Genomic DNA, 24,599 nt, shown 5'->3' on the forward strand with positions numbered 1-24,599 from the left:
GAAAAGACTGCCCCAGTGTGCTCCTTCCCTCCTCCCTCGCCCTTTACAGCAGAGGTGGTGAGCAGCAGCCCAGCCCCCGGTGTGCTCCTGGGACAGGGCTGCTCTGCACTGTCTCTTATTCAGGATAGAACTATGGTGCCCAGCAGCTCTTAGTCACTCTTTCTGATTCACTGGCTGGGATTTGTTTTTTAAACAATGGGTGCCACAAATGCCAGCCTTAGTTTTCCTATGCTTTTCATAATTTTTGCAGAGGTAGTTTAAACTGTTTATGTTCCCACTATGCTTATGGTTAAAGTTGGGATTCACAAACTGATTGGGAAATGAACCAGAATTGTAACTGCCTTGTTGGAGTGAGAACCTATTTGTCTGAGAAGTTATATGAAGTACTGTTGGTTTAATGTGATTCCGAACCACCATGCTGTTATTGAAAACCATTGCTTTAAGAATTCTACTAAAGTATTTTACAGACTCTTTTAAAGTGATGACCCTAAGGTGGTTCTGAGATCTCTCGTCAAATCATGATCACCCAGTACACTAAAACACAAAAAGTTATGGTTTTAGCATCCGTTGCATGTAGCTGAAAAGTGCCACCCTCTATGTGTCATTATATATATATTCTATATATTATGTACTATATATTCTTAATTCTATATACTATATTTTCTATATACGATGTTTTACTATATACTAAAAAAAAAATCACAAAGAATATATTTAAGCTTTGAAGCTCAGAACTTCAAACTCAGGAGACACCAGAGGTAAGGATGCCTCTTGCTGCCTTGTTGTGCAGCCTCCTCACAGTGTAGGATTGTCTTTTAAAGATGTGATCACATACCCCTTTTTTGCACAGAGCTTTTCTGTCTCATTCAGTGCATAAAGTAACACCTCCCATTGCTGAATCTGTTAACCTGGAGCCTACTGTGCTGCAGCCTTCTCAAATCCTGGACTGAGCACAGAATTACAAATTCCCTCAAGTGCTCATGAACATGATGCTTAGGAGTACTGAGTCTTGCATACTTGGTACCATTAATGTTTTAATTGTGTTCCTGGAAGCTGTAAGGTTAGGTTGTTCCTGTTGTACAGATAGGAATCAGAGGCATAATGAGATTGAACTCAGGAGTATCAATAACTCTGAGTGTTGGAACTTGAATTTTCTATTTTAATATTCAAATTATGGCTCTTGATGGCTTCTATTGCACAGCACTCATGCAAAAAGGCCTCTGAGATCTAATTGTACTGCACCCAGGGAATGAGTAACTTGCAATTCCTGGCGATCCGGTCAGATTTTGTTTCAAGTGACTTGCTGAAATCCAGACAGAGATGGACAGAACTGCAGGAGCACCATTTACTTGGTGTAGTCTCAGAAACATGATTTTTTCCTGTGTGCTGTCTCCCACCCTTTCCTGCATGCCTTCCAGCATCTGTGAGAGGTGTGACGGAGTCCTGCAGCAGCTCACTTAGTTGGGTACGTGACTCCGATACACGACTAGGTCGTTGTCCGTCATCAGACGGGATCCTAGGGAAATGCATATGCATATGAGGTAAAGACTTTGTCATAGTGCCTAATGGGAGGAGGGTTGAGTTAGGATTAAATAGGTGACTTCAATTCTGAGACTTCCTGAAGTTTGAACACTTGACTTTGTGACCCTAACATTCTTCTAATAATAGAAAGTTTTGTCTCTAGTTTCCTAGGTTTAGCTTTTAGCTGTGGTTTAGCAATCCACAGATTGCCATTGGGATTTCTGCTCTGTGAAGCTGCCACTGCTGTGTCTGATGTGTAAATACACCGTCAGCCCTCTTGCCAAATTTCTTCTCACCTGAGCTTTGTGTCCCACAATACTTTGTACATTCTGTGTTCTTGAAGAGATTGTATCCCCATTTGATCTCTTCTAGCTCTTCAGGTACAATTCCTCTTATCTCTTCATTGACATCCTCTCTACTGCCTGACTGTGACAGCAGTACAGGACAGGGTACCCCTGAGCACTGTCCCAGCTCCTACTTTTTGGATTTCAGTAAAGCCTTTGATACTGTCTCTTACAGTGTCCTCCTGGACAAGATGTCCAGCACACAGCTGGATAAACACACGGTGCAGCGGGTGAGCAAGTGGCCGACGGGCCGGGCTCAAAGGGTTCTAGTAAGTGGGGTTATGGCTGGTGACCAGTCACTAGCGGGTTCTGCAGGGATCCATCTTACGGCCAGTGCTCTTCAATGTCTTTATAAATGACTTAGACACAGGACTTAAGGGATTACTTAGTAAGTTTGCCAATGGCACAAAATTGGGAGGAGCCGTCGACACTCTCGAGGGCAGAGAGGCCCTGCAGAGGGATCTGGACAAATTGGAGAACTGGGCAATCACCAACCACATGAAGCTCAACAAGGGCAAGTGCTGGATTTTGCACCTGGGATACGGCAACCCTGGCTGTACGTACAGGCTGGGGGATGAGATGCTGAAGAGCAGCTCCATGGAGAGGGATCTGGGGGTTCTGGTCAATGACAAGTTGAACACGAGCCAACAGTGTCCCTGGCAGCCAAGAGGGCCAAACATGTCCTGGGTGCATCCAGCCCAGCATGGCCAGCCGGGCAGGGAGGGGATTGTCCCGCTCTGCTCTGCACTGGTGCGGCCTCACCTGGAGCACTGGGTGCAGTTCTGGGCGCCACAGGATAAAAAGGTTATTAACCTAATAGAGGGTGTCCAGAAGAGGGATACAAAGTTGGTGAAGGGTTTGGAGAGGAAGCCATATGAGGAGTGGCTAAAGTCACTTGGTTTGTTCAGCCTGGAGAAGAGGACACTGAGGGGACACCTCATCGTGGTCTACAGTGGAGGAGGAGGGGCAGGCGCCGATCTCTTTGGCAACCAATGACAGAACCCGAGGGAATGGCAGGAAGATGTGCCAGGGGAGGTTGAGGTTGGACATTAGGAAAAGGTTCTTCCCCCAGAGGGTGGTGGACACTGGAACAGGCTCCCCAGGGAGTTGTCACGGCCCCAACCTGACAGTGTTCAAGAAGAGACTGGACAAGGCCTCAGACACACGGTGTGAACTGTGGGGTTGTCCTGTGCAGGGACAGGAGTTGGACTCATGATCCTTGTGGGTCCCTTACAACTCAGGACATTCTATGAATTCATCACAACTCTTAGTTGTTTGGGTTGGCTTACAGTAACTATTGTTTTATTTCCATATTACAAATTGCAGGATTTGCAATACAGTAATCATGTTGTAAACTACCTGATATGATTTTGGGGGAGGATCTCAGCTGCTCCCACCCTGTTTTGGGCTTGGCCATATTCTGGGTAAATGGAATTTGGGGGCAGGTTTTCCACCAAGTCTCCAGTGTTTACTCAGATTGACATTTCAAAGTTTTATAACTTGATCAAGTTTGGACAGATTTTTCAGAGGTCAATGCTAGAATGACTCTTGAACCTTTGCTGTGAGGTTACAGGTTTCTGTTTCAAAGGATGAAGCACTAGTTTCTCAGTCAAGCAGCATGAAAAAGTACAGTGGGACAACATACCATGGACTAATTTTATCTTAGAAATGGCTGACCTGCAGCACCAAAAACTGAAGGAAGAGCATGAGGCAGGCTCATGATTAAAAGGAAATTTTATTCTAAAGAAACCAAAATTAAGGTCCTTAAATAGAAAGGTGTAGAAGACTTACTCTTGGGTATTCTTAACTGTTCAGGAAGACCTTATATGTTAATTTGGAGCTACAAATATCTCTTCAAATGTGACTGAAATGCATATATGTCAGAGATGAAACTGAATATTAGCTGAAGTGGGGTAGAAGATGGAGGATAATTTGTCCAGCAGAAAGTAATTGCTGCATTCAGTGTTTGGCAAAAAGCGACGCTCCTTCTCCTCTCAAAAGTAACTTGTGGTTGGTTCGTGGTTTATTGTGATTTTACTGGGTGCTCATGAGCAAGCCTAAGTTTGCAACTGCACCTCTGGCAACATGGTGCTCTGTGGCACCAGCTGATCTGTTGATCCTGGGGAATATGGAAGAGAAAAGTGTTAAAAAACTAGTGATCACAACCAGAACTATAGGAATTTAAGCACAGTTTTCTGTCATGACTCTATGGAGGCAAGACCAGCCATATTTCTGGAGCCTAATTAAAGAAGCATCAGATGTATAGTTGCCTCATAGTTTTTAGTTTTCAGATAAAATGAAACACTTTAAACTTGCTTTTGCAAGTTTATACCCTGTGAAGCAGAACTCATTGCTTCTAGTGTGATGTATCCTGAGGTCAGTGTTAGGAGAGCCCAAAGGAAACAAGTCTATGAGGCTCCCAGGTCCACAGCAAAACCCTGAGCAACGGCAAGAGTCCTGATATGGGGCCAACCTCAAGCCTGCTGCAGCTTGGCGTTATTCTATTACTGAAATTTCTTCTTAAGTAAACCCCTTTTGTGTACAGTGCAAATGCATCAGGTTAATCTAATTAAAGCCATTCAAGAAAATAGTGGATTTTTAAATAAAATTATTTTGTCAGGTCAATTTTCATTAAAGAGTGTGGGAGATGTATGTGGAAAATCTGCTATTTGTTGTGGCTGGTTTGGTGGGTATTTTATGTTCTGTTTTAAAAACATGCACATATGTTTTTAGAAACAAAGTAGAGATGTTGCCGTCTGTGACCCCACCAGTGCACTGGAGAGTACAAGATGCTGATACTCATGTAAGATGTATATGTGTAAATTCCCCCCAATCTGACCCCATCAGTGGGAAAAGACTGTTCTTTGTGAAGAAGAAACGTTATGAAAGATATTCTTTATTCAGGATGGAGTGCTTCAGGGCAGAAAGAAAGTGGCTCATGAGTGATTCGTTTGGTCAGGCATGCCAGGAAGTTTTCTGCTCTTGTATCAGTCCTAAAGAAAATATAATGGCCAGAAAAGTAGTTATTGATCTCATAAATTTTATTAATCATGCTACATATTCTATATTAATGTTAGGACCATTTTTTAGGCAAATTTATTTATATTATGTATATGCTGGTCTTCGCATGCACGTTATGCCAGTGTTCAGTAATTTCTATCTCCTTCCCTAGACACTCCCTGAAGACCAGTGGTTTGAATATGAAAAGGGTGCAATGGTGGCAAAATACCACCATTGTTAGTTCTGCTGCTGCTGGGTTCTCATGACCCTCAGGAACAAGAAGTTAATTCCAGAAGTACAATTACAAAAATATCAATATGCTTGACCTGCCAAGTATTTCTGTATCAGCATGAGACTGTGGAGGGAGGTGATGGAGGACTCCCCACTGTCTCAAAGTCCAGAGAAAGATGTGATTTTCTCATACCCACTCCCATGGCTCCACTTCCTTTTGCCACATAAGATTTGGAGTGACTGTGGAGGCGCAGCAGAGATTTGGGGGTGAAAATGACATTCATACTCTGGTTTTACATTTAATACATAAATTCTGTATTTGAACAAGTCCTACTTCCATCAAAGAAAGCTATATCAGAGATTATTTTCCTAAGAGAAATTCAGTTTTACTTACATAATTTCCTAACATTATGAGATACAAAATTCTGTTGATAAAGTGGGAAATCAGTGCTGGTAGTAGGACTGGATGCCATTTGAATCAGTCAGGTTCTATTTGATAGCTATTTGGAAAAGGTTCTTGATAGGTCTCCTTCTTTCTGGAGCATGGCTGTTCACTGATTTCAGCAACACATTAATCTTTAGAAAATAGTCATAGTTTGTTGGGTTTTTTTTTCTAGAAAGTTATGATGTCAGGCCTTTTTGTAGTACATTTTTTTTTCTGCTGATTTTGTGTGGCTCCTTGAGCATCCACAAGATTCTTTCAGTTTTCAGTAAGCAAGTATTTCTCCTTATTCCTCCACACATATACATGGCCTCCTTTTTTTCCATCTGTAGATGTTTCTTATGTGACTAGAAGAAGGCTGATACCTCGTCAGTATGCTACACCATGCCTTTATGGAGGATTCCTGTAAGCACTGTAATTATTGCTGATGTTTGCAGACCATAATACTGGAAACAAATCATAGTACTGTTTTTCCAGAAGCAGAATATATAATACAATATTGTTTAAGTTCTTATATGTTTATATGGATGTGTTTACTGGCAGTCATATTTTTCTATGACATATAGGAGCTCATATAGATTGGTATAAATATAAAACTTATTTATTTGACATTAAACTGTAATGGCATTTTGCCATACCAAGGTTGCTTCTTAATACCAGTCATAGCATATTAAATTATGTATCTTCTCAGTTATTTCCTATTACACGTTTTGTATTTATTCGTATAACTTTAATCCTATAGACCACTTTTTACATCCCCACACAAAGGACTTCACTTCTGATAATAACTGTGCCAGAAGGTGTATAAAGAACATTAATATCCACAATAAACTTTTAGCTGCTAAGTGAACACCATAATAATTTCCATCAATACAGCCTTATTGGTGGCTGGCAAGCAAATTCCTAAACATGGGACAGTTCTGGACTCGGGCACTGGAGACTGGACTTGCACTCTTCTGCTTTCCCAGCTACAGCAGGACGTGGTGTGTAGTTCCAGGAACCAGCAAAGTCTCTGAAGTTGTGAAGTGAATTTTGCGTTGTCGCTGTTTGTTTGGATGAAAAAGTATCTTCAAACGTGTCCCATACTGTATTGTTTTTAAGGATCCTGAGAACTTAGAGGACTTGACAACTTGATTTGTGTAATACTTGCCAGGCAATGGGCTTGTTTCACAGCCATGGTTCGACTTGTGTTTATCTTCTTGTGTTTTGTATTTCTTGCATTAATTGTGAGACAGATGTTCTGTCTTGCTCTTCCTGATTTCTTTTGCTTTTCTGTCATAGCATGCCCAATTCCTGTGCTGCTACGTATCACAATTCTTTTAAATATCATCTCCTTGAGTCACAATTCATTGAGAAACCCAGCTTTCACTTCAACTGAAACATACTTTAATATCAAGTTTGAAAATAAAAGCTTGAAAATGTGAACTTCAGAGTCTGAAAACACTGAAAACAAAAAAAATATATTATGTAAAAAGTCATAGTTTTAAGCCAGCCTCATGATTTTAAATAGTGATACGTGTATTATAATTCCTGAATATTTAGTTTTGGTAATATCATTTTTAATTATAAAGAATTCATGATGGATTCTTTTCATTATTACAGGCTTAAAAGTATGACAGTGTGGGAAGTCCCTTGACTGACATTAGAGCATCCACAAGAAGACTGTACTTCTGTAGCTCCTTTGCACATCCTGTTTACAGTCAAAAATGAAAATATTTTGACAATCAGACCATCCTGGTGCAGTTTATACTGCAAATAAGCAAAGACTGAACATATACTGATATGAGCACAGCAAGTAACTATGGTACAAGAAGGCATCAGGAACATCTGCAGTTTGTGGCACTTGGTTCCAAAAACCCCAAAACTCAAAAAAACAATTTAGTTAATTTAAGTGATAAACAATTTCATATGAAATACTCTGCCCATCGTTCCAGTAGAGGGCAGTAATTTACATACAGTAATGTCAATTAGTATGTGGACACAACAGGCATCACGGAATACTGGACACAATAACTGGTTTTACTAAGACAGTGAAATATTCAAGGCATATTAAGTCCCTCAAGGACAGAGTGCCACCCTAAAGTTTTCTTTTGTGTGCTTTTGCAGCAGGATTTAATACCGTTTAATTACAGTAGAATTTATGCAAGTCAGACTCAGCTCACTAAACTCAATCACCTCCACATGCCCTGATACTACATGCAGAGGTGTGCAACACTTGCCCCCACTTCAATGCCCAAAACCCCCAGACTGAGGGGCTGTGACACAGCTCTTACATTATTTGGGTCACTTAAAGCAAGAAAATATACCAAAAACTATGTGTTCGGATCTCAAGGTAATCACGTGAAGTCCAAAACTCTACAGTGCAGATGTAGCCTCGCTCAGCTGCCGGGCGCTGCAGTGGTGTGGACGATCTAACTCGCCACCCTTCGGTGTACAGTCCTGAGACTGCTGCTGACTATTTACTACACTTAGAAATGTAGAAATAGCCCAAAATTCATCAACAAGCCTGAGATGCTTTCAGTGAGTATGCCAATCAAAACTAAAACATACTCTGCTGTATATAGTCATCAGAGTGAGCTGTATTTCAACAGATAATTTCATTGAGATACTGATTTTTTCCCTGTTGCTGCTGAACAGTAAGTACATAGGAAAGTTTTTGTGTCCAGAGGTCATTTTTACAGATCCAGCAACATGCTGTGGTACAGTGGAAGAGGCGGAACTGAAACTTGTGATCATTGTGTTTCTTTAAGTGGTAACAATTGGAATCCTGATCTATTTCAAAATGACTACCATTGAAATTTATGCTTAGCTAAAAATTGTTTAATCTGCGGGTATTTCTTCAGCAGCAAGATAAGTTCACTAACTCCAAAATAGCTTTCTTAATTCTGCCAATACTTCGCAAATTTTGCTTGTCACAGCTCTAAAATAATGCATGATAATTGGGTTCTTCTGTTGTTAGAGCTAAATGAATGGTACTGGTGGCAGCTAAACAGCCTCTCGTTTTCTGGGGAGAACACATTCATGTCCCAGGCTGTGATGAGGCAGAAGACACTGAACCTTCACAGGCCATTTAGTACAGCAGCACTTAAGAAAAAACAAAACAAACAAACAAACCAACCAAAACAAACAAAAAACCACACCAAAACAAAACATCAAAACCCAACAAACCCAAAAAACAATGAATTGTAGTATTGGCTTTGTTATAGAAATAATTTAAAGGGAAATTACCTCCAGCACAGAAGCATAGTTCAAATATACCTTATATCATATATGGATCTGTGTGAATCCATCCCAGCTTTTAGGTTATTTTCAACGTGCCTCTCATTCGTTTGGGAAATGCACCTCACTTTCCCCATCCCAGTCCAATTCATACTGATCTGAATGATACACTGTTTCATACTCTATCCAGAATAATGCCGTAGTAAATTATTTGAGACTGTGAGACATTTATGTGCCAGTTGACTGCTGAAAGAATATGCGATTGGCATCTCATGGTCTTGCTCGTCTTAAGAGGTTGCTTTAACATAAGGACGGATTTTATCTAAATAAATCAATTTTACAGGGAGATTTCGGCCATTGGATTTGTAAGAAAGAAAGAAACTTTTTATTTATGACATTGGAAAGAGCACAGCTGGGAATGCATCCATTAATAGACTCAAACAGATGGATTCTGATAAGTCCATGAACTATTCACACTCTTTTTTAGCAAATATTTTGCAGCAATCCCAACTTGCAAATGCTACTTCAGAAACAAATATGGAACTATCTGTCTGTCTTAAGGCACAAAACAAAGGAGTTGTGAGTGACTTTAAAATACTGTGAGTTGAGCATGCATATGATATTAACTTTAAATTTAGGACAGAGTGCTTTTAATGGAGAATAGTTATGCCTTGATGCAGTGTTTTGAATTATAAATAAAGTCATAAAGGGTGGGATGTCTTTATAGAGGTAGTAAAGTGAGAGGATTTTCAGCAAAGGCTGGCATCGCTTTTTTCAGGAAACAATATTTTGCATTTGTGGAAGTCACTGTCTGAGACAAGCCAAATGCACATCTTCAGAATAGCTCTCTAAATAAAGTAGCAGAAATGGAAGAAAGCGATACAATATGGGCAAGCATAGAAGAGCTAATAGGAGAAAACTGATGGGAGGAGGACTACTGCGTAGTAGTGTAACTAGTGACTCAGATCATGTACTTTCAAGTAAAACCAATGCGTGGCACACATTGTTTCTCTTCAATTTTTAAACTTTAATTTGTTGAATTGAAATTTTACTGAAAATCGCTGTATTTCTGGTATCATAGGAAGGTAAAAATGACAACTGATTCCTCTTTTCTGTATTACTTATGACTTCTCTGACCTTTACCATATCTTCTCGTATTTTTCTCGGTTGAGATTTTCAAAGCCCTCTGACAGCTTTGAGTCTATTGACTACCCGTGAACAGACTGGGACATTATATAGCCAAAAAGACATTAGTCAGCTTTCGTCAGTAATTGCCATTAACATGCATAACCAAATACACGTACACTGAAGCTCTACCTGAATTTCTTCCACATGGTGAGGTGTTTGGGGTTTTGCCCAGTTTCTTTCCTGAGAAAGCTTCCTTATCAGTTAAAGATTTGGACTTTTTTTTTTTTTTTCTGCCAGTCACATCAAGGAAAATAGAGAGCAACTTCTCCAAGGTCAGCAGAAATGCTCCGAATTCTGATGTAAGGATGGCTTTTATCATCCTGATTTGACTCACTCCATCATTCCTGAAAATAAAGAGTCATTAGTTTGTAGAGAGTCAGAAGCACATAGTTTTACATCAGCTCGGCAAATGAGTATTTTGGTAATTAAAATTGCTCTCTCTATATCCCCCTAACAGCTCCAAGTGCTTTTATTTCACAACAAAACTGATAATTTGATTACAGCCTTAATTCGGCAGAGCACTTAAAGTAGTTTGTAAATTTAAATGGTTAAGTGTTCAACTCATGTGGACTCATCTGTTTTATTACATTTAACCTCTAAAGCAACAGGATATTCTTTAAAAAAATTATCTATTAAATCAGTGTGGGAGGACACGAGTTCATCAGAAACAGGGCAATACAAGAACATCCGTATCTCTGACATATAGTAAAATAGACGATACTATAGCTAATCTGATTCAAATAGAAATCAAATACATTTCAGAATCTAGATTAGACAAGACACCGCCAAACAAAATTGACTCTGAAACATCTGGGTTTTTTAATAGAGAACCATAAACACATGTAATTACAAAATGGCCCAAGCTGTTCTTTTCAAAGGCACACTGAACAACGAGGACAGCAGGACAAGTGTTACAAAGCCAAGGTATATACATTAAATGTGCAGCATTTTGCAGAAACTATCAGATTCAGAGGGATTGTAAAACAGCTGGGTTGAACTGTAGGTAGGAATACCAGACTCCACCGAGTTGTTTTTTAAATCTCTGGATTCTAGGTCACAGCAGAGGCTGTGATGTAGAGTGCTCCCTCTTTCACTCCTTTGTGTTGCTTTCTCTTATGGGAGGATCATGATTTTTAGAGGGCTGGAAGCATTATCTCTTCTTTCATGGAAAGGATCAGTTGGTGCAATCGTTAGTGGTCTTGAAACTGGGAAGAAGTTTATTGCTGTGACAGATCGGGCAACATATGGAAGGAAGTAAGACATTCTCCAGAGACAGATTAAGTTTTTGCCAAGGCGTTTGATTGAAATTTTGGAAAATAAACAGGTCATTAATTGGGTCCAGATTTAGCTACTGCAAATTGTGCAAAGATGTTGCAGACCAGATGCTTTCCCCTATTTGTTTTTACAATCCTTTCTATTTATGGATACTCTTATTTAATGACTTATTTCTTTAATAGAGGGCATTGTTTTACACCGGAAGTTGCGTCTCTCAGTTTTACCAGTAGATGCCTGAGTAAAACATAACACGTCCACACAATTTCAGGGGAAGAAACAGTCAGGAATAACATTGTAGGTAGGAAATAATCAGCAGGAGTTTGTGGAATACAGTAGTCCCTGTAAAGTTACCATTTAATTTTTCCCTGGGTTACTTAGGACATCACAGGTTTCAGTCTTTCTCTTTGCAGACCCTGATAGTGAATCGACAGAAACAAAACCAGCAGCCTAAGACTCAGCTTGCTGATGAAGGTGTGAATGCAATCCATGTCAGCATTACTCTGGCTTTCCTGAGGTGTGTGGCACAGCCACTAACATACCTGTCAGTCCTGTTGAAGCACAGTTTCAACCTGATCTCCGGATCAAGGCTGGATCTCAAAACGGGAATGTAGCAGCCAAGTCAGCTGAGCTGTATGGACTGACAGAAATGCTGGAGGATAGAAATCTTCATTCCCTTTCCACTTAGGTTTCATTTAGTCCCTGGAGTACAGGCATTGGGTTATGCTCTATCCACAATCTTGATTCATGTTATAAATAACGTGCAGGGCAAAAAGCATCTGCCCTGACTTGAAAGCACTGAGTCTAGCAGGGATGTCTTTGGAAAGGATTGAGCTAGTCACACAAGGTCCTTTACAGTCAGGACAGGAATAGGTACCTCTAAAGGCAAGTCCTGTCATCCTGAAATCAGTGTGTGAGAGAAGAGGGATGAATTGCCCTCCGCTGGTGCTTATTTCTTTCCATAACCCTTGCCAAGTGGCAGCACTAAAGACCTGCCTGCATCAGTGACAGGCGGGGAAAAAGCCATCTCTTCAGCTGCCACCTCAGTGCATTTGATACGGAAATCAGTGAGCGTTGCAGAAATTTAATTTTAGAGATTGGTGCTTATAGCATCTCAGGCTCCATTTTAAAGTACCTGCTCAAGTAAGCACAGCAGCAGATTGAGCTGACAAGGTGCCTGTGACTTCAGTGGCACTTGAACATCCACTTGAAGTTACATGTTCCGACAGTAACCAGCCAGTGTACCCGAAGCTCACATAAGTATTTCTCCATTTCCAGATTATTCTGAGGAGGTAGATTGTAAATTACATGTCTTTAAAACACATGCCAAATTTATCATCATAGAAGCTGTGTGCTTTTGATCCTAGGCTGGTTTAGCTAAGCAATAAAGGCAGCAGCCGTGCAGATTTCATACTCCATGCTTTAAAGTGTGTTTTAGGGTTCACTTTTCAAACTACTGGTTAGTTAACCAATGCGTGAATATTTATTGTACTCATTACAGTGTCCTCAGTCAGAGCAAAAGTCCCTCAGCCTCAGGTATCTTGTTTTTCAGAACAGCTCCTAGTGGATACTTAGGAAAGAATATAAGGACTTGACAAGTTTATGGTATGACCTCTTAGCTTCCAGGTTTCAGTAAATAGTTCTTGCTGCTGTTGTTAACAAGGCTGCCAATTAGGAGCAAAGTAAGAGGGAGGTTTACGATGTGCCTGTGCACTTCCTAGCTGAGCTACACCTAAGCTGGTGAGACACAGAGTCTGCTTCCCGTTTGTAACCCTCTGGAGACGTGTAATCCCTCACATCACAATTGCTATTCTAAAAAGTTATTTTCAAATCATTCACAGGTGTCACAGCCAGAGTTGCCTCCCTGTCACATGAACTTTCACTTGGCTGAGCAAAGTGGGAACAACGTTTACTTTTAAAGCAATACGGGCGTACTAGTGGTTTGAAAGCGAAACGTTCAGGACTCCATTTGGTTTTAATTTATCATGCAACCTATTACGTTTGGTAGCATATTAGGAACCAGTGAGTATATTATTTGTCGTAAGCTCCCCAGGACATAAAAGGAGGAAAAATGAAGACTGAAATATGTGAATCTCTGGTTCATTCTTTTGCTATCCAAGTATACAGCACATACAAAGTCCTAAAGCCAATTCTGATCTCAGCTACACAAGTGCAAATCCTGAGTACTTATAGGGTAACCAACGAATTCTGGTTTGGAGTAAAAGACCTCCACAGCAGCATAGTCTGGAAACTCTTTTTTCAGGACCCCATTTTGCCTTAATTTCATGTTCTTATAGTTGAGAACAGCACTTACCTGTCAAGATCTAATTGAACGAGAGGAAAAAAAAATCAGCAAACGTAAACAGGACCAACCTTTTTCAAATGTCAGGTGCAACTTCAGTTCTGCAATTTTTAGTTGCTCAACTTCAGATACTTCAAAGAAGTCTTATGTTCAGACTAAGGAAACCAATGCTCCCACAAAGTCAGAGCTTTGCAAGTGTCATGGAAAATTGACACAAGATGAGTAGTTCCTTTTGAAGGTTTTGGCCAAGGAATTTTTCCAGTAAAACTACATTCCATAAACATGGAGCAACACCTTAAGTAGACAACAACAAATGAGGAACACCAGGGGGTTGATCTGAAAGAGAGCTGTCCCACTCAGAAAGTGGGACAGGGAGAAAGCCTGGTAGAGGGACTTGGTAGGGTGCCAGGATAAACAGAGGGTAGACGACAATATTTTCATCACACTGCAATCAAGAGAATAAAAACAAAATTCGCGGCTGGTATGGACCTTATCAACCAGCTCTCTTGGTCTGCCTGTTTCGAACAGAGGGGGAATCAGCTGAGGAGAAGAAGTCTTGGTGAGTGGTTGCTGGAGGAGGGAGGAGGATGTGCACGGGAGTGAGTAGGTGTCCAGAGCGAGCGAGGGGAGAGGTGGAGAAAGAGAATATGCCCCAAGGCAGGACAGTTGATGCAGCGGGTAGAAGGAGGGAATGTCTGCTGGAGAATAATTCAGTGCTGCAGCTTTTAGGCTCTCTCAAATCCTTCGTGCGCACTAGAAGCATTTTGCGAAGGCAGGCAGTGGGGCAGGAGGAGAGTGCTGGCCCTTTCTCAGGTTAAGAACGTTGTGGCTGGCAAGTAGCTGTGTAAAGCCCTTTCCTCTGCATGGCTCCTGCTACTTGGCATGTTTCCACTCTGTGAAAAAAAAAAAATAAACACACCTGCAGCTCGCTGGCCAAAATTACTTTATCCAGTTAGATACATCAGCTTTATGGTGTCTATATAGTGCAGTGCAACCTGTGAGTTAAAAAAAAAAAAAGGTGCAAGAACGAAATAGAGAGTCTAGAAATGGAAAGGTTAATTTGGCATGGAGTGGTTGATTTGATTGCTGGGAGACAGAAAATCCTGGATAGGGACTTGTTGAATTCATTAATATCTATTTATATTGTGAACTGTTCCACTGCTGTTTTATTGTGGAAGGTCTGCCAGGGATTATTGTTGGGTTTATGTTTGGTTGGTTGGTTTAGTTTTTGTGGTTTTCTTTGTTTGTTTGTGTGGTGTTTTTAAATAAAATTATAACTATTTCATACTCCTAAATCTTCCGATATGAAAAAATAATAATTTGGGATTGAAAGTTATGGGCATCATGCATTCTCTTTCACACATACAGGGCAACTAGTACACTATACAGAGCAATTGATGTAGATTATTCTAAATTCTAGCTTTAGGTGAGGGATAAGTGATACCTGTATGTCCCATATTTCCCTTGGCTTCTTTATTTGTGAGATATCCATTTAGGCACCAGTATGGCTGAAATTATGCAGCCAGCTACACGTGCAGGTGTGTTGGTCACGCGTGCAGTGGCATCGTGGGTCAGCCTTAAAGCTGGGCTAGTGACCCAATTCAGTGCTCATCCATATCACTTTCTGTGCAGGACCTTCCCTCTGGTTCTTTGGTGGCCAAGATAGTAATCTGGGTAAGGGAAGAAAACGTCGTGTGCACCCTGTTCTCCAGGGCATGGGCAAGCACATACCCAGATGCCACGGGGATGGACCTCTGCTCTGTGCTGGGTTCAGTGCCCTCACTCACCATTGCAGCAGCAGCACGGGACTGCCATCTGTCAGGCCAGGTGGTTCTGCGCTATACCAGGGATGCTGGCTGCCACAGGGTTTGATTCAGTTTGCTTTGTCAGGGAGATGGGAGAGGTAGAGGTAGAAAGGGTCACTGCAGAGGACAATCCCTCCTGGGAACACTTGCCAGCCCATGTAGCCAAACTCCCACCACGCGTCACCCAAAAGCCCAGCTTGTCTGAGTAACCAGCAAAGGGATGACTTTGCTGTACCTAGTGACTGTCCTGGTGGTGGTGGCTTGGAAATTGTAGGAAAAAAGGAGACATTTTAACTGTTAGTGAACCAAATGCTTTATATGCACCCTGCAGAGGACTTCCTTGCATGCTGAGCTCCAGTCCAGCTCTGGAGTCAAGACCCAACTGACTGGTTGGTGTGTATTGCTCTGTAGAGCCTCATGTACAAACATTACATCCATGTTGCTCAGTATTTATAAGGTCCAATAACATGCATTTAATATATTGGGAAATCTGTTGCGTTCTGCAAGTTTAGGCAATAAGTGTCTCATCTGAAGGAACCCACTACAGGTGTAGGACCATTTAGAAGGGTATTTCTTTTCGCCTTGGTTCATGCAGTTACAGTATACTTTAGTCTGCCTATAGTGGGCTGATATTGCTTGTAAGGAAAATGATCTGCCTACAAAATTATATTTCCTTTTTTTTTTTTTTTTTTTTTTTACATATAGGTACCAAAGTAGCTACGCAAGGCAAAGATTACTCTTATCAGTCAGGAGATTGGTACAGAGACAGGTTATAGAGCTTCCCTGAAGTCTTAAAGCAAGTCACTGCCAGGTAGTCCTGCGCCCTCACTGTCATGCCAGAGTGCCTTGCTGGACCAGAGAGTGAATCATGCAATGAATATTCATTGATTTCAAGGAGTCTGGAGAATTTCTGGACAAAATAACCTTCATGTTCCCATGTACCAGTCCCAGGCTGCTGTGTTTGAAATAGTGTTGCCAAGAGCTATTCTGTTCTGTTTTGTTGAAGTTTTTTTATTTTTAAAAAATCTAACTTTGGCATTTTCTCTCTAGCAGAGAGAGACAAAAAATACTCTCTCTCAAAACCAGATCTAAACCTGAATATTTCTTCTCTTGCCCATTTCATCATCATGGTACTGGAGTCCTGTTGAAAAGAAAATAAATAGTGAAGCCCTCACATGAAGTCTGCAAAGGCATGAACCTTCAGCTGGGATTGGAATGTTTGCCTGTGGTTCAGAGTGACACCAGCAGCAGGCCTGGGTAGGGATTTGCAATGTATTTGGGTAACATAAGAAACTAAGTTTATCTAAACACTTTCTTATGTTATCACTGCATTATCCAAACACTTTGTTAGTGAGAGTGGGAGATTAGGGTGTGTGTTAGCCCACCACTGCTTAAATGTATTTACACAGCTCCTGTGGGTTTAGTTTTAGGAACCTGGGTATAGATTTAGCAGATAGAATTGCATGAAGGGTATGGAAACTACTTTTAGCTCATTCCTATCATAATACCGTCCAAAAGCTTTGGCAGAGGATGTCTACCAGCTGAAATGTCTTCCTCCATTTTGAGCTCTATTTAGACCTCTATTTATTATTCAACTTTTTTTTTTTTTTTTAATGTACTGTTGAGAACCACTGTCTTTAGGGACTTCACGCTGCGGGATGTTGGCTATTCTTGGCTTTTGAAGAGTTCAGCTAAGGCCAGTGGAGTCTATATTCATGTGCTGGTGTGGTTTGACTAGGAACAAGTGTGATACTTAAAACTGAGCAGGAGTGAGACCATAAGGCCTAAATTAGCAGCCAAGCACTGGACAAAACAATCAGCCCCTTGCAATGACTTTACTCACTGGCCAGGAGCGCCTGGTCCCATTTAACTCCCTGGGAGAGCGGAAGGGACAGGAAAGTCACATCCTCTGAGCCCGTCACCATGGCCCACAGACCACCAGCTTACACTTCACCAGCAAATGTGCCAAGAGGACATGGAGAGGTTTCCAGGGAAATACTCACTGTTTCGCTGTTGCCACAAACCACAGGAATGGTTATTTTGATGCACTTACATGCTAGCAGTGCTGTTATGATTCCATTTTTATATAGTCCACAGGGTGGGTGCAGGCTGGTTGGCTCACATAAAAATACAGACCAGCCACTCCAGGTCAGACCACAGCCCCATCCAGCCCAGCATCCTGCGTCAGCCAGAGGGCAGACACAACTATTTTGGGAAAAATACAACACTAGGATAAGCATGTACTGATACTGTGTATGTTATATATCCTACCTGCGTTCATGTGCTTCAGGGAGGTCCTGAGCCACAAGCTGGAATTTTTTGCTTAATGGCCCTTGCTGGATCTTTTCTTTCAGGAATTCACCTAATTTTTTTTGAACTCTTCTAACTTCTGGCAGCTACAGCGTCCTCTAGCAGTGACTTCCAGGGATCAGCTATGCAAATATGAAGAAATATTTGTGTTCATTTGTTTCAAACCTGCCCCATGATCATTTCACTTACTGTTCCTAACTTCATCCACTGCAAGAAAAGACCCCAGTATTCGCAAGTAGTGAGCAGACCTTTGTAAGAGCATAACAATATTTGTTGGTTTCCTTTCAATTACTTTTCTAAAAACTTTAAAAATCCTCTTTGCTTTTTTTGTTCCTACTAAGCACTTGTATTGGATTTTCATAAACCTATCCAAGATCTGTTTCCTCAGTGATAATAGCTACATTAAATTCCAACACCGTGTGCTGTGCACTGTGTACCTTTAAGGTGTTTTTTCTCTGGTATGCTATCAGCACTCAAAAGCTACAGTTTTGATGGCTTCTCAATCAATATCATAAGAACCTCCAGCGTTTCCAACCAATTTCTGTTTTGAGTTCCAGACTGATTTGGCATCACTACATTTTGCAACCTCACTGGTCAGTCCCTTAGAAAAAATCATGTACGGATAGTGGACAAAATAGATTCCAGTGCTAATCCCTATGGAAGTCCACTGGGAACCCCACACCACTATGAACATGGACTATTTATTACTATTTTTGTTTCCTGTCTTTGAGCATCCATTAAGCCACAAGTGGCCTTTTCCTTTTTATCCCTGATAGCTGAGCTTCTTTTTGAAGCTCTTGGTAGAGGCTCTTGGTGGTGCCATTTTCAAGTCTGTTACTATTCATTTTGTTGATTTGACATCCCTGAGCTCCTCTGTGGCAGGACTGATGTGAGGAATCACTTCAGCTTTCTTGCTATGACCCTCATCTCCTTGGCTTTGTGCATGTGTCCTTATTTCTGTAAGTTTGCCTCAGTGGCTGATAGTTAGGGCAGTTATTGCCCTTTGTGCCCAAAACCTCACTACTGCTGTACTGAGCCTGCATATCATTTCTAATCCTCTACTTGTATTACAGCTGCCTTCCATGGCTTGGCCAGGCCACTAATGCTTTTGTAATCAGGAGGTATGTTTTGTATTGGTGCTATCCACTAAACACGTCTCTTAAAATGTAAATGTATAATCTTCTAATGCTGGAACACGGATGCCAGAACAGAGGAGAAGGACATAACGTGCTATTCAGAAGCCTCTCCTCCTGGTTTGAACTTTATCAAGGGCCTCTGTAAGCCTGTCTTTCATGCATAAGAAGAAGTCTTGCCTAGCAGTATTCACTTTTAAAACTCACTATCAGACAGTTGACATAGCAGCTGTCTTGCCTCCAGAACACATCAATATCGGGCTTTCCAGTTAAACGATCCTTTGTTGTAATGCTGTTCAGCTATTAGCCACTTCCATCCCGCTTCCCGGCCATGTCGAAATCTCACATAAACTATTTTCCTTTTGCCCCAGTCCGACTCCTGGCAGCCCCAGACAAGTTGCAGAGCCCCAGCACGGCCTCAGGAAGATGGTTGAGGTGCCGCTGAGCCAGAGGGAAACATTTCTGCCTGCTCTGGAGACCCTGCTGTTTCATGCCTCGTATAAACAAGTTTGCAGCCTGTAGTAATCCCAGCACAGCTCTCAAACAAACATCTACGTTCAAACATAAAACATTTTTCCTAAACAGCAGGCAATGAACTTCTGCTTTTAAAAGTACCCGTCTCAGAGACAAGATTCGAAACACATGAAGGGAAACCCTCATCATAAACACAGCTTTGGGCTCCTCGCATATGACATTTTTCTCTTCCTAAATTTGAGAAAGCAGGAATTGCCTGCTGTTAACACATGAGCTGCTGTGCAGGCATGTGTAAAGGCAGGTACAGGTAAGAAATGTAAGATGTCTGGATAGGATATTTGGATAGGACTACAATATCCAATATAGGATATCTTGCATATATAGAATATTGAATTTTTGGCCATAATCCAGCAAACTGAAGTATTCTTCTACCTGCAGAATTACAGAAGGGAATCCAGAGACCAACAAGTTAAAAGCAGATGTCTGATTTTTTTTTTTTTCTGTGACTTGAAAACAAGAGTTTCCGGCTTCTTCTAACTATGTGTCACTAATGTTAATAACAACTGTGCTCCTCCAGTGGTTAGGAAGCTGTGTTGTTCCCATGGCACGAAGTGCTTTCAAATGAAGAGAAGCCATCAAGTTGCCATTTAATTTTAGATGCGATACAACAAGATAAGTGCAACTAACAATAAAAGGGAAATGGGTCACGGCGGGAAGATCAAGTGGCTGATTACTGTGTGAGAACTGCAGGTTCAATCCAAGCCCAAAGAACTCCGCACCACGTACGACATCACGGACCTGTCTCACAGTTATTTAGGAAGGGTGAATTATAAGACATGAGTAAGCAATCCTGTTATACATATGTATGTGAATACAAGTGGGAAAGCGCTGTTCATCTCAGTTTGCCTTCAAGTGCCCTGCTGCCTATGGCATTACCTCATGTCTATGTCAGTAATAGTCTAAGGCCAAGGTAGTGCATAGGAACTCATGCTGTTGTTTTGCTCAGAAAAGCTGGTCATAAGTGGATAGTTTCTTATCAGATATATTTTAGCATTTCTAGGTTACACTGCGCTGTTCTCTCCAGCTGATTATGGCACCTCGCTCTCAGTTAAATGGAAGCAGGTCTCAAGTACTGCCTGTGATAATTCGGTATATATGGGTAGCCCTGGGGCAGTTTTTTTCTGCAGATAGTTTACTCTTTCCCTCACACCAAATGCCATTTCAGGGAGAAAAGGTGGAAGAGAGACATAAAAATCAATGAATCAAGCATTGTAGTTCTGCCTATGAATGCATACGGAATAAGCATCCTTGAATTGACTTTGTCATTTATACTAGTAAACACTGTGCAGGTGTCAGTACTGCTGTGCTTTGTTAATAAAACTCTAAGTGAAGCTTCCTGATCTAGAAAATGTCAGTATCCATCAAATCACTGTTTGTCATATTAGATACCTAGCTATGACATGCCACTATTCCACTATAGATGTAAGTGCAGACCTTTCTGATTCAGGTTTAAAATTACCAGTTCCAGCTGTGGTTTTATGAAGGAATCTCCATTCCTGCATGGATTGGTTGAAACATGGGATCATGGGGTTGGGTTTCCATCTCCTGGGCTGTGCTGCTGTCGTGACAGGCAACGATTTCAGGTGTGTGCTGGAGCTCTGCCGCAGCCTTTGTAAAATGCACGGGGAAGCTTTCATCTTGAAGTGCTTTTATGAGGTACATTAGCATGAAGTTCAATGTTGCTCTATCAACTATTGCAGAAACAGTCTGTAGACTGAGACTGAAATATTAATTGGCACTCTTATATAACAGCTTAGGCTTCTGTAGGACTTTTCGTCTGAAAGACTGACGGCTAAAGAGGTTTCTTTATTTGAATGGCGCATTTTTGAAAATAAACAGTGAGTGTCGAGGCAGTCACCAAACGAGGAGACAGTCATTTTAGAAGTATGCAGTGAGGACTACTTCTTTCCTCCAATGAGCACAACTTCAAGCACAGGAGCTTTCAAACGAGCACCGCGAGACCAGCTAACTCTTGTTGTTTCTTGTTTCATTTGACTTCTGTGTAAGTGCTGGAGCAGAGCCAAAGAATTCCGCCTCGGCAGAGCACCAAGCCGGGAGCAGCCCTCCGGCTCTGAAGTCGTGTTTGGACCCTTGTGTTCGGGAGGAAGGGAAAGTCATTGCCCTGCAAGGGAGGCTCCTCACCCTGCCCTTCCCGACCACGGAGATGTGCTGCTGGGGAAGCCGGCAGGGCAGCTCTGCTCCTCGCTTACCCTCTGGTGGGGACCCGGGCAGGATGGGCAGCCACAGGGGCACTGGGGCTGGTGCTTTGCTCCCTGTTGCAAGCACACAGCTGGGTTCGTTGAGCCCTTAGTGGACTCGTTCCCATGTAAGCCTTCCTTGTGAGTCACTATGTTACTCAGGCTCCTGCCTTGGTTTGTTTTGGTTTCTTTGGGCTGGCTTTTGAAGCATTACATTTCTGTTAAACTGCTTCCTAGTCTTTGGAAATACTGCAAGGAAGAATGTAGAATCCCATTAGCTGAAAAAGTTAATGCATATTCCAGTAGAAAAAGAAATCCCTATGAAAATTTAAACAGAGTGCTATGAAATGTTAATAATTGCTTTTTCCACTAGCAATAGCATTTTATAAGTAGAATTAGATCAAAGGACTGTAGATTAATCAAATAAGAATTTTGCTGCGTGTTGGTAATGTCTGTTTGGATAAATACTATGCACATCATTGACACTTGGGAGTCTCTGAGATATTTATTCTTCAAAAGACAGCAGATGAGTGACTGGCACACTGACTTTTCCTGGGGTGGGGCAAGCTGAGGTGGGAACAAAAACCATCCCCTCCTGCTCAGGCTCTCTCTGCTTGCACCTGTGTGGCTCTGCTGCATCTCCACTCTGCAGTGCTCATTCCTGCTCCCTGGCTGCCAGTGACCAGCCCCATTTGGGAGTACAGATGTTGGTGGTGCTGTGTCTTTCGTCTTGCATGTCAAATCCCTGCTGGGAGTCTTGGAGAAGACGATACAGCCACATCTGGAGCAGAAAACACAGGATTCACAGATGCTGTGGATGGTAATAACAGGTCTTGGAGGCTTTCTGTTTAGAGCATTCATTTTAAATTTCTAGTACCCAGAATTATATATCTCCATTTTAGAGCACTGCAAAAGCCCCACATTGATTAGGAACGAAATCCATAAGGTGTAAGGAGAACAGAATGCATCACAATAAACCTCTGCCCTAAGGAGTTTGCATAGAGCAAAATTTTAATGAATATTTGTGTATGAGACAACTGTCCTTTCCCCCCACTCACATTTAGGTGGCTACCTCTGCCCTTGCAAGCTGACCTGACCCTGTCCTTCAGGAGCAGGCAGGTCCCAGGCAGTGCCACCCCACAGCCCTGCCCTGGTGGGCAGCCTCTTCCAGGCTGGGCATGGGAGGAGAGCTCTGTCATATGAAGGCAAGTTGTGACATATTTTTGGCCTCAAGGCTGGAGAAAGGGATGCAGACAATAATGTCACCGCAGGGAGATGTCCCCTCCAACCCTCTGGGGAGGTCAGGATCTTCCATGGGCTGGAATGGGTGTTGAACCCCTTCTGCCCGGGGCTTGCAGCTGCTCCACCAGCAGTTGGCTCCCTGTCCCCCAGCTTGACACTGGCCTCCTGGGAAGGGGCAGGGATTTGGGGGGTGGCAGCAGGGTGCCTGAGCTGTGCAGGGTCTGTGCTGGCCGGCCGCCCCACTGCCTGCCCTCTGCCTGCCCCTGCCCTGCTGCCTGCTCATGGGTTTTGGCAGGAGCCTGTTCAGCTGGGTGGGTGGAAGAGCCTCCTGAGTCTCTGTCATTTCCAGCTTTGTGATGCTGTGAAGCTGATCCCCAGGGCTGTGAAATTCTTGTGGGCCAGTGATGCTCATATCAGAAACTGTCTTGATCGCAAAACTCCCTGGAAATAGCTCTGCTTCCTTAGAAATCAGCTCATGCCAGCGGTGTATTAAACCAAAATATTGGTATTTAAAAATGTAATGGAAATTTATTTGTCAGGCATACTAGGAAGACATTTTTGGTGTATTTTTTTTTACTCAAGTTTGCTGCCCACTTGCAGTGTTTCCCTTCCATTTAATCAGCTAAATAAACGGCATGTTTTACAAACTCAATAGTTGATATGTAAGACTGAATGAAAACAGATGCTCTTCTGTCTGTTACAAAAACACAAAAGATGTTATGGTGAGGAACCTGAAGAACAGAGAATCTCTCCATCCCTTTCCTCTCTTCCAAGCTGTGCCCATTTCTTGGTGACACTAATATTTGGAACTCTTAGACTTTGTTTACCACTGAGTGCCGGCTGCTAGGCGTTGTTGATTTTTTTTTTCATCCCAAGGGTTTCATTTGTTCCAAGCGCTCCTTGTACCTCGTGGTTTTTGGGATTCAGACAGCCCTTCCGTAAACTGACTTTTTCTTGGCAAACAAGGGTATGATTTTTAGAAAACTGGCGAGGGCATCTTCTCCAGAGATGAGTCGACAGCTGGGTGGTGTGGGGCGGAGGAGGAAAAGGTTTTCCGCAGCCTTGCGTACTTTAAAACAGGCATTTCCAACTGCCTTCATCTTTTTCTTCTTTGCTTTCGGAGGGGCCCGGTGCAGCCCCCCGTGCTGGGTGAGCTCCGGGGGCTGCCGGTGCTGTCCCAGGCTGGCTGTCCCAGGCTGGCTGTCCCGCTCAGGCAGGCTCTGCTTCCACAGGCTGGACTCGGAGTGATTGGCCCGTGCGGATCATGTGGGAGAAGCAGGAATCCTGAGTTGTAGCTTTTGGCACTCCTTTTTCTTTTAAAGCGCTTGCTCTTTTCAGCTCCCTAAGGCTTGTTGCCTCCCTCCTTTCATTACCCTGATTATAATCTGGAGTAGCCACAGCCCAGACGAACGGAGTGATTTTAAAGGAGCAGAAATGTTTAAGCAGGTGCCCAGGACATCAGGCACAGGCTGTTACTACCTGAACTCGGTGTCACCGGAGGGCCAGGAGATGTACTTGCGATTCGATCAAACTACCAGGCGCCCTCCCTACAGGATGAGCAGGATTCTCGCCCGTCACCAGCTGCTGACGAAAATTCAGCAAGGTGAGTCACTGACAGAAACCCTCCTTAGCCTGGCGTTGTTGCAGGTTCTGCAGGTCCCCTCTTTTCTAAGAGAACAACTTTTAATGCCTCATATTTCAGGCTCTTTTCCTGTTTCTCTTCTGAAGTAACCTGGCTAGAGTTAGAGTTTGAAATAGTCATTCGTGCTTTTTTGTTTCTACACATGTACACATACATAGAGAACCAAGAGACAAACAATAGTGCATGATTAGCTATTTAACCAAATTATCTTTTAAT

General features: G+C 42.3%; 1 protein-coding gene across 4 annotated transcripts in view; it reads left to right on the forward strand.

Moving 5' to 3' along the window:
• The window catches only part of STARD13 (StAR related lipid transfer domain containing 13), a 307,752-nt gene that overhangs the window by 160,683 nt on the left and 122,470 nt on the right, over positions 1-24,599 (forward strand). Inside the window, exon 1 of one of the 4 annotated variants that reach the window (XM_065628753.1) lies at positions 23,954-24,344. The exons of the other annotated variants lie outside the window; for them this stretch is intronic. Within the exon in view, the coding sequence (XP_065484825.1) occupies positions 24,176-24,344 (169 nt within the window). The 5' untranslated portion in view covers positions 23,954-24,175. Of the gene's footprint in view, positions 1-23,953; positions 24,345-24,599 lie in introns of those variants that run through there. 4 annotated transcript variants of the gene reach the window in all.

The sequence above is a fragment of the Caloenas nicobarica genome, chromosome 1, assembly GCF_036013445.1.
Source record: "Caloenas nicobarica isolate bCalNic1 chromosome 1, bCalNic1.hap1, whole genome shotgun sequence".
NCBI lineage: Eukaryota > Metazoa > Chordata > Aves > Columbiformes > Columbidae > Caloenas > Caloenas nicobarica.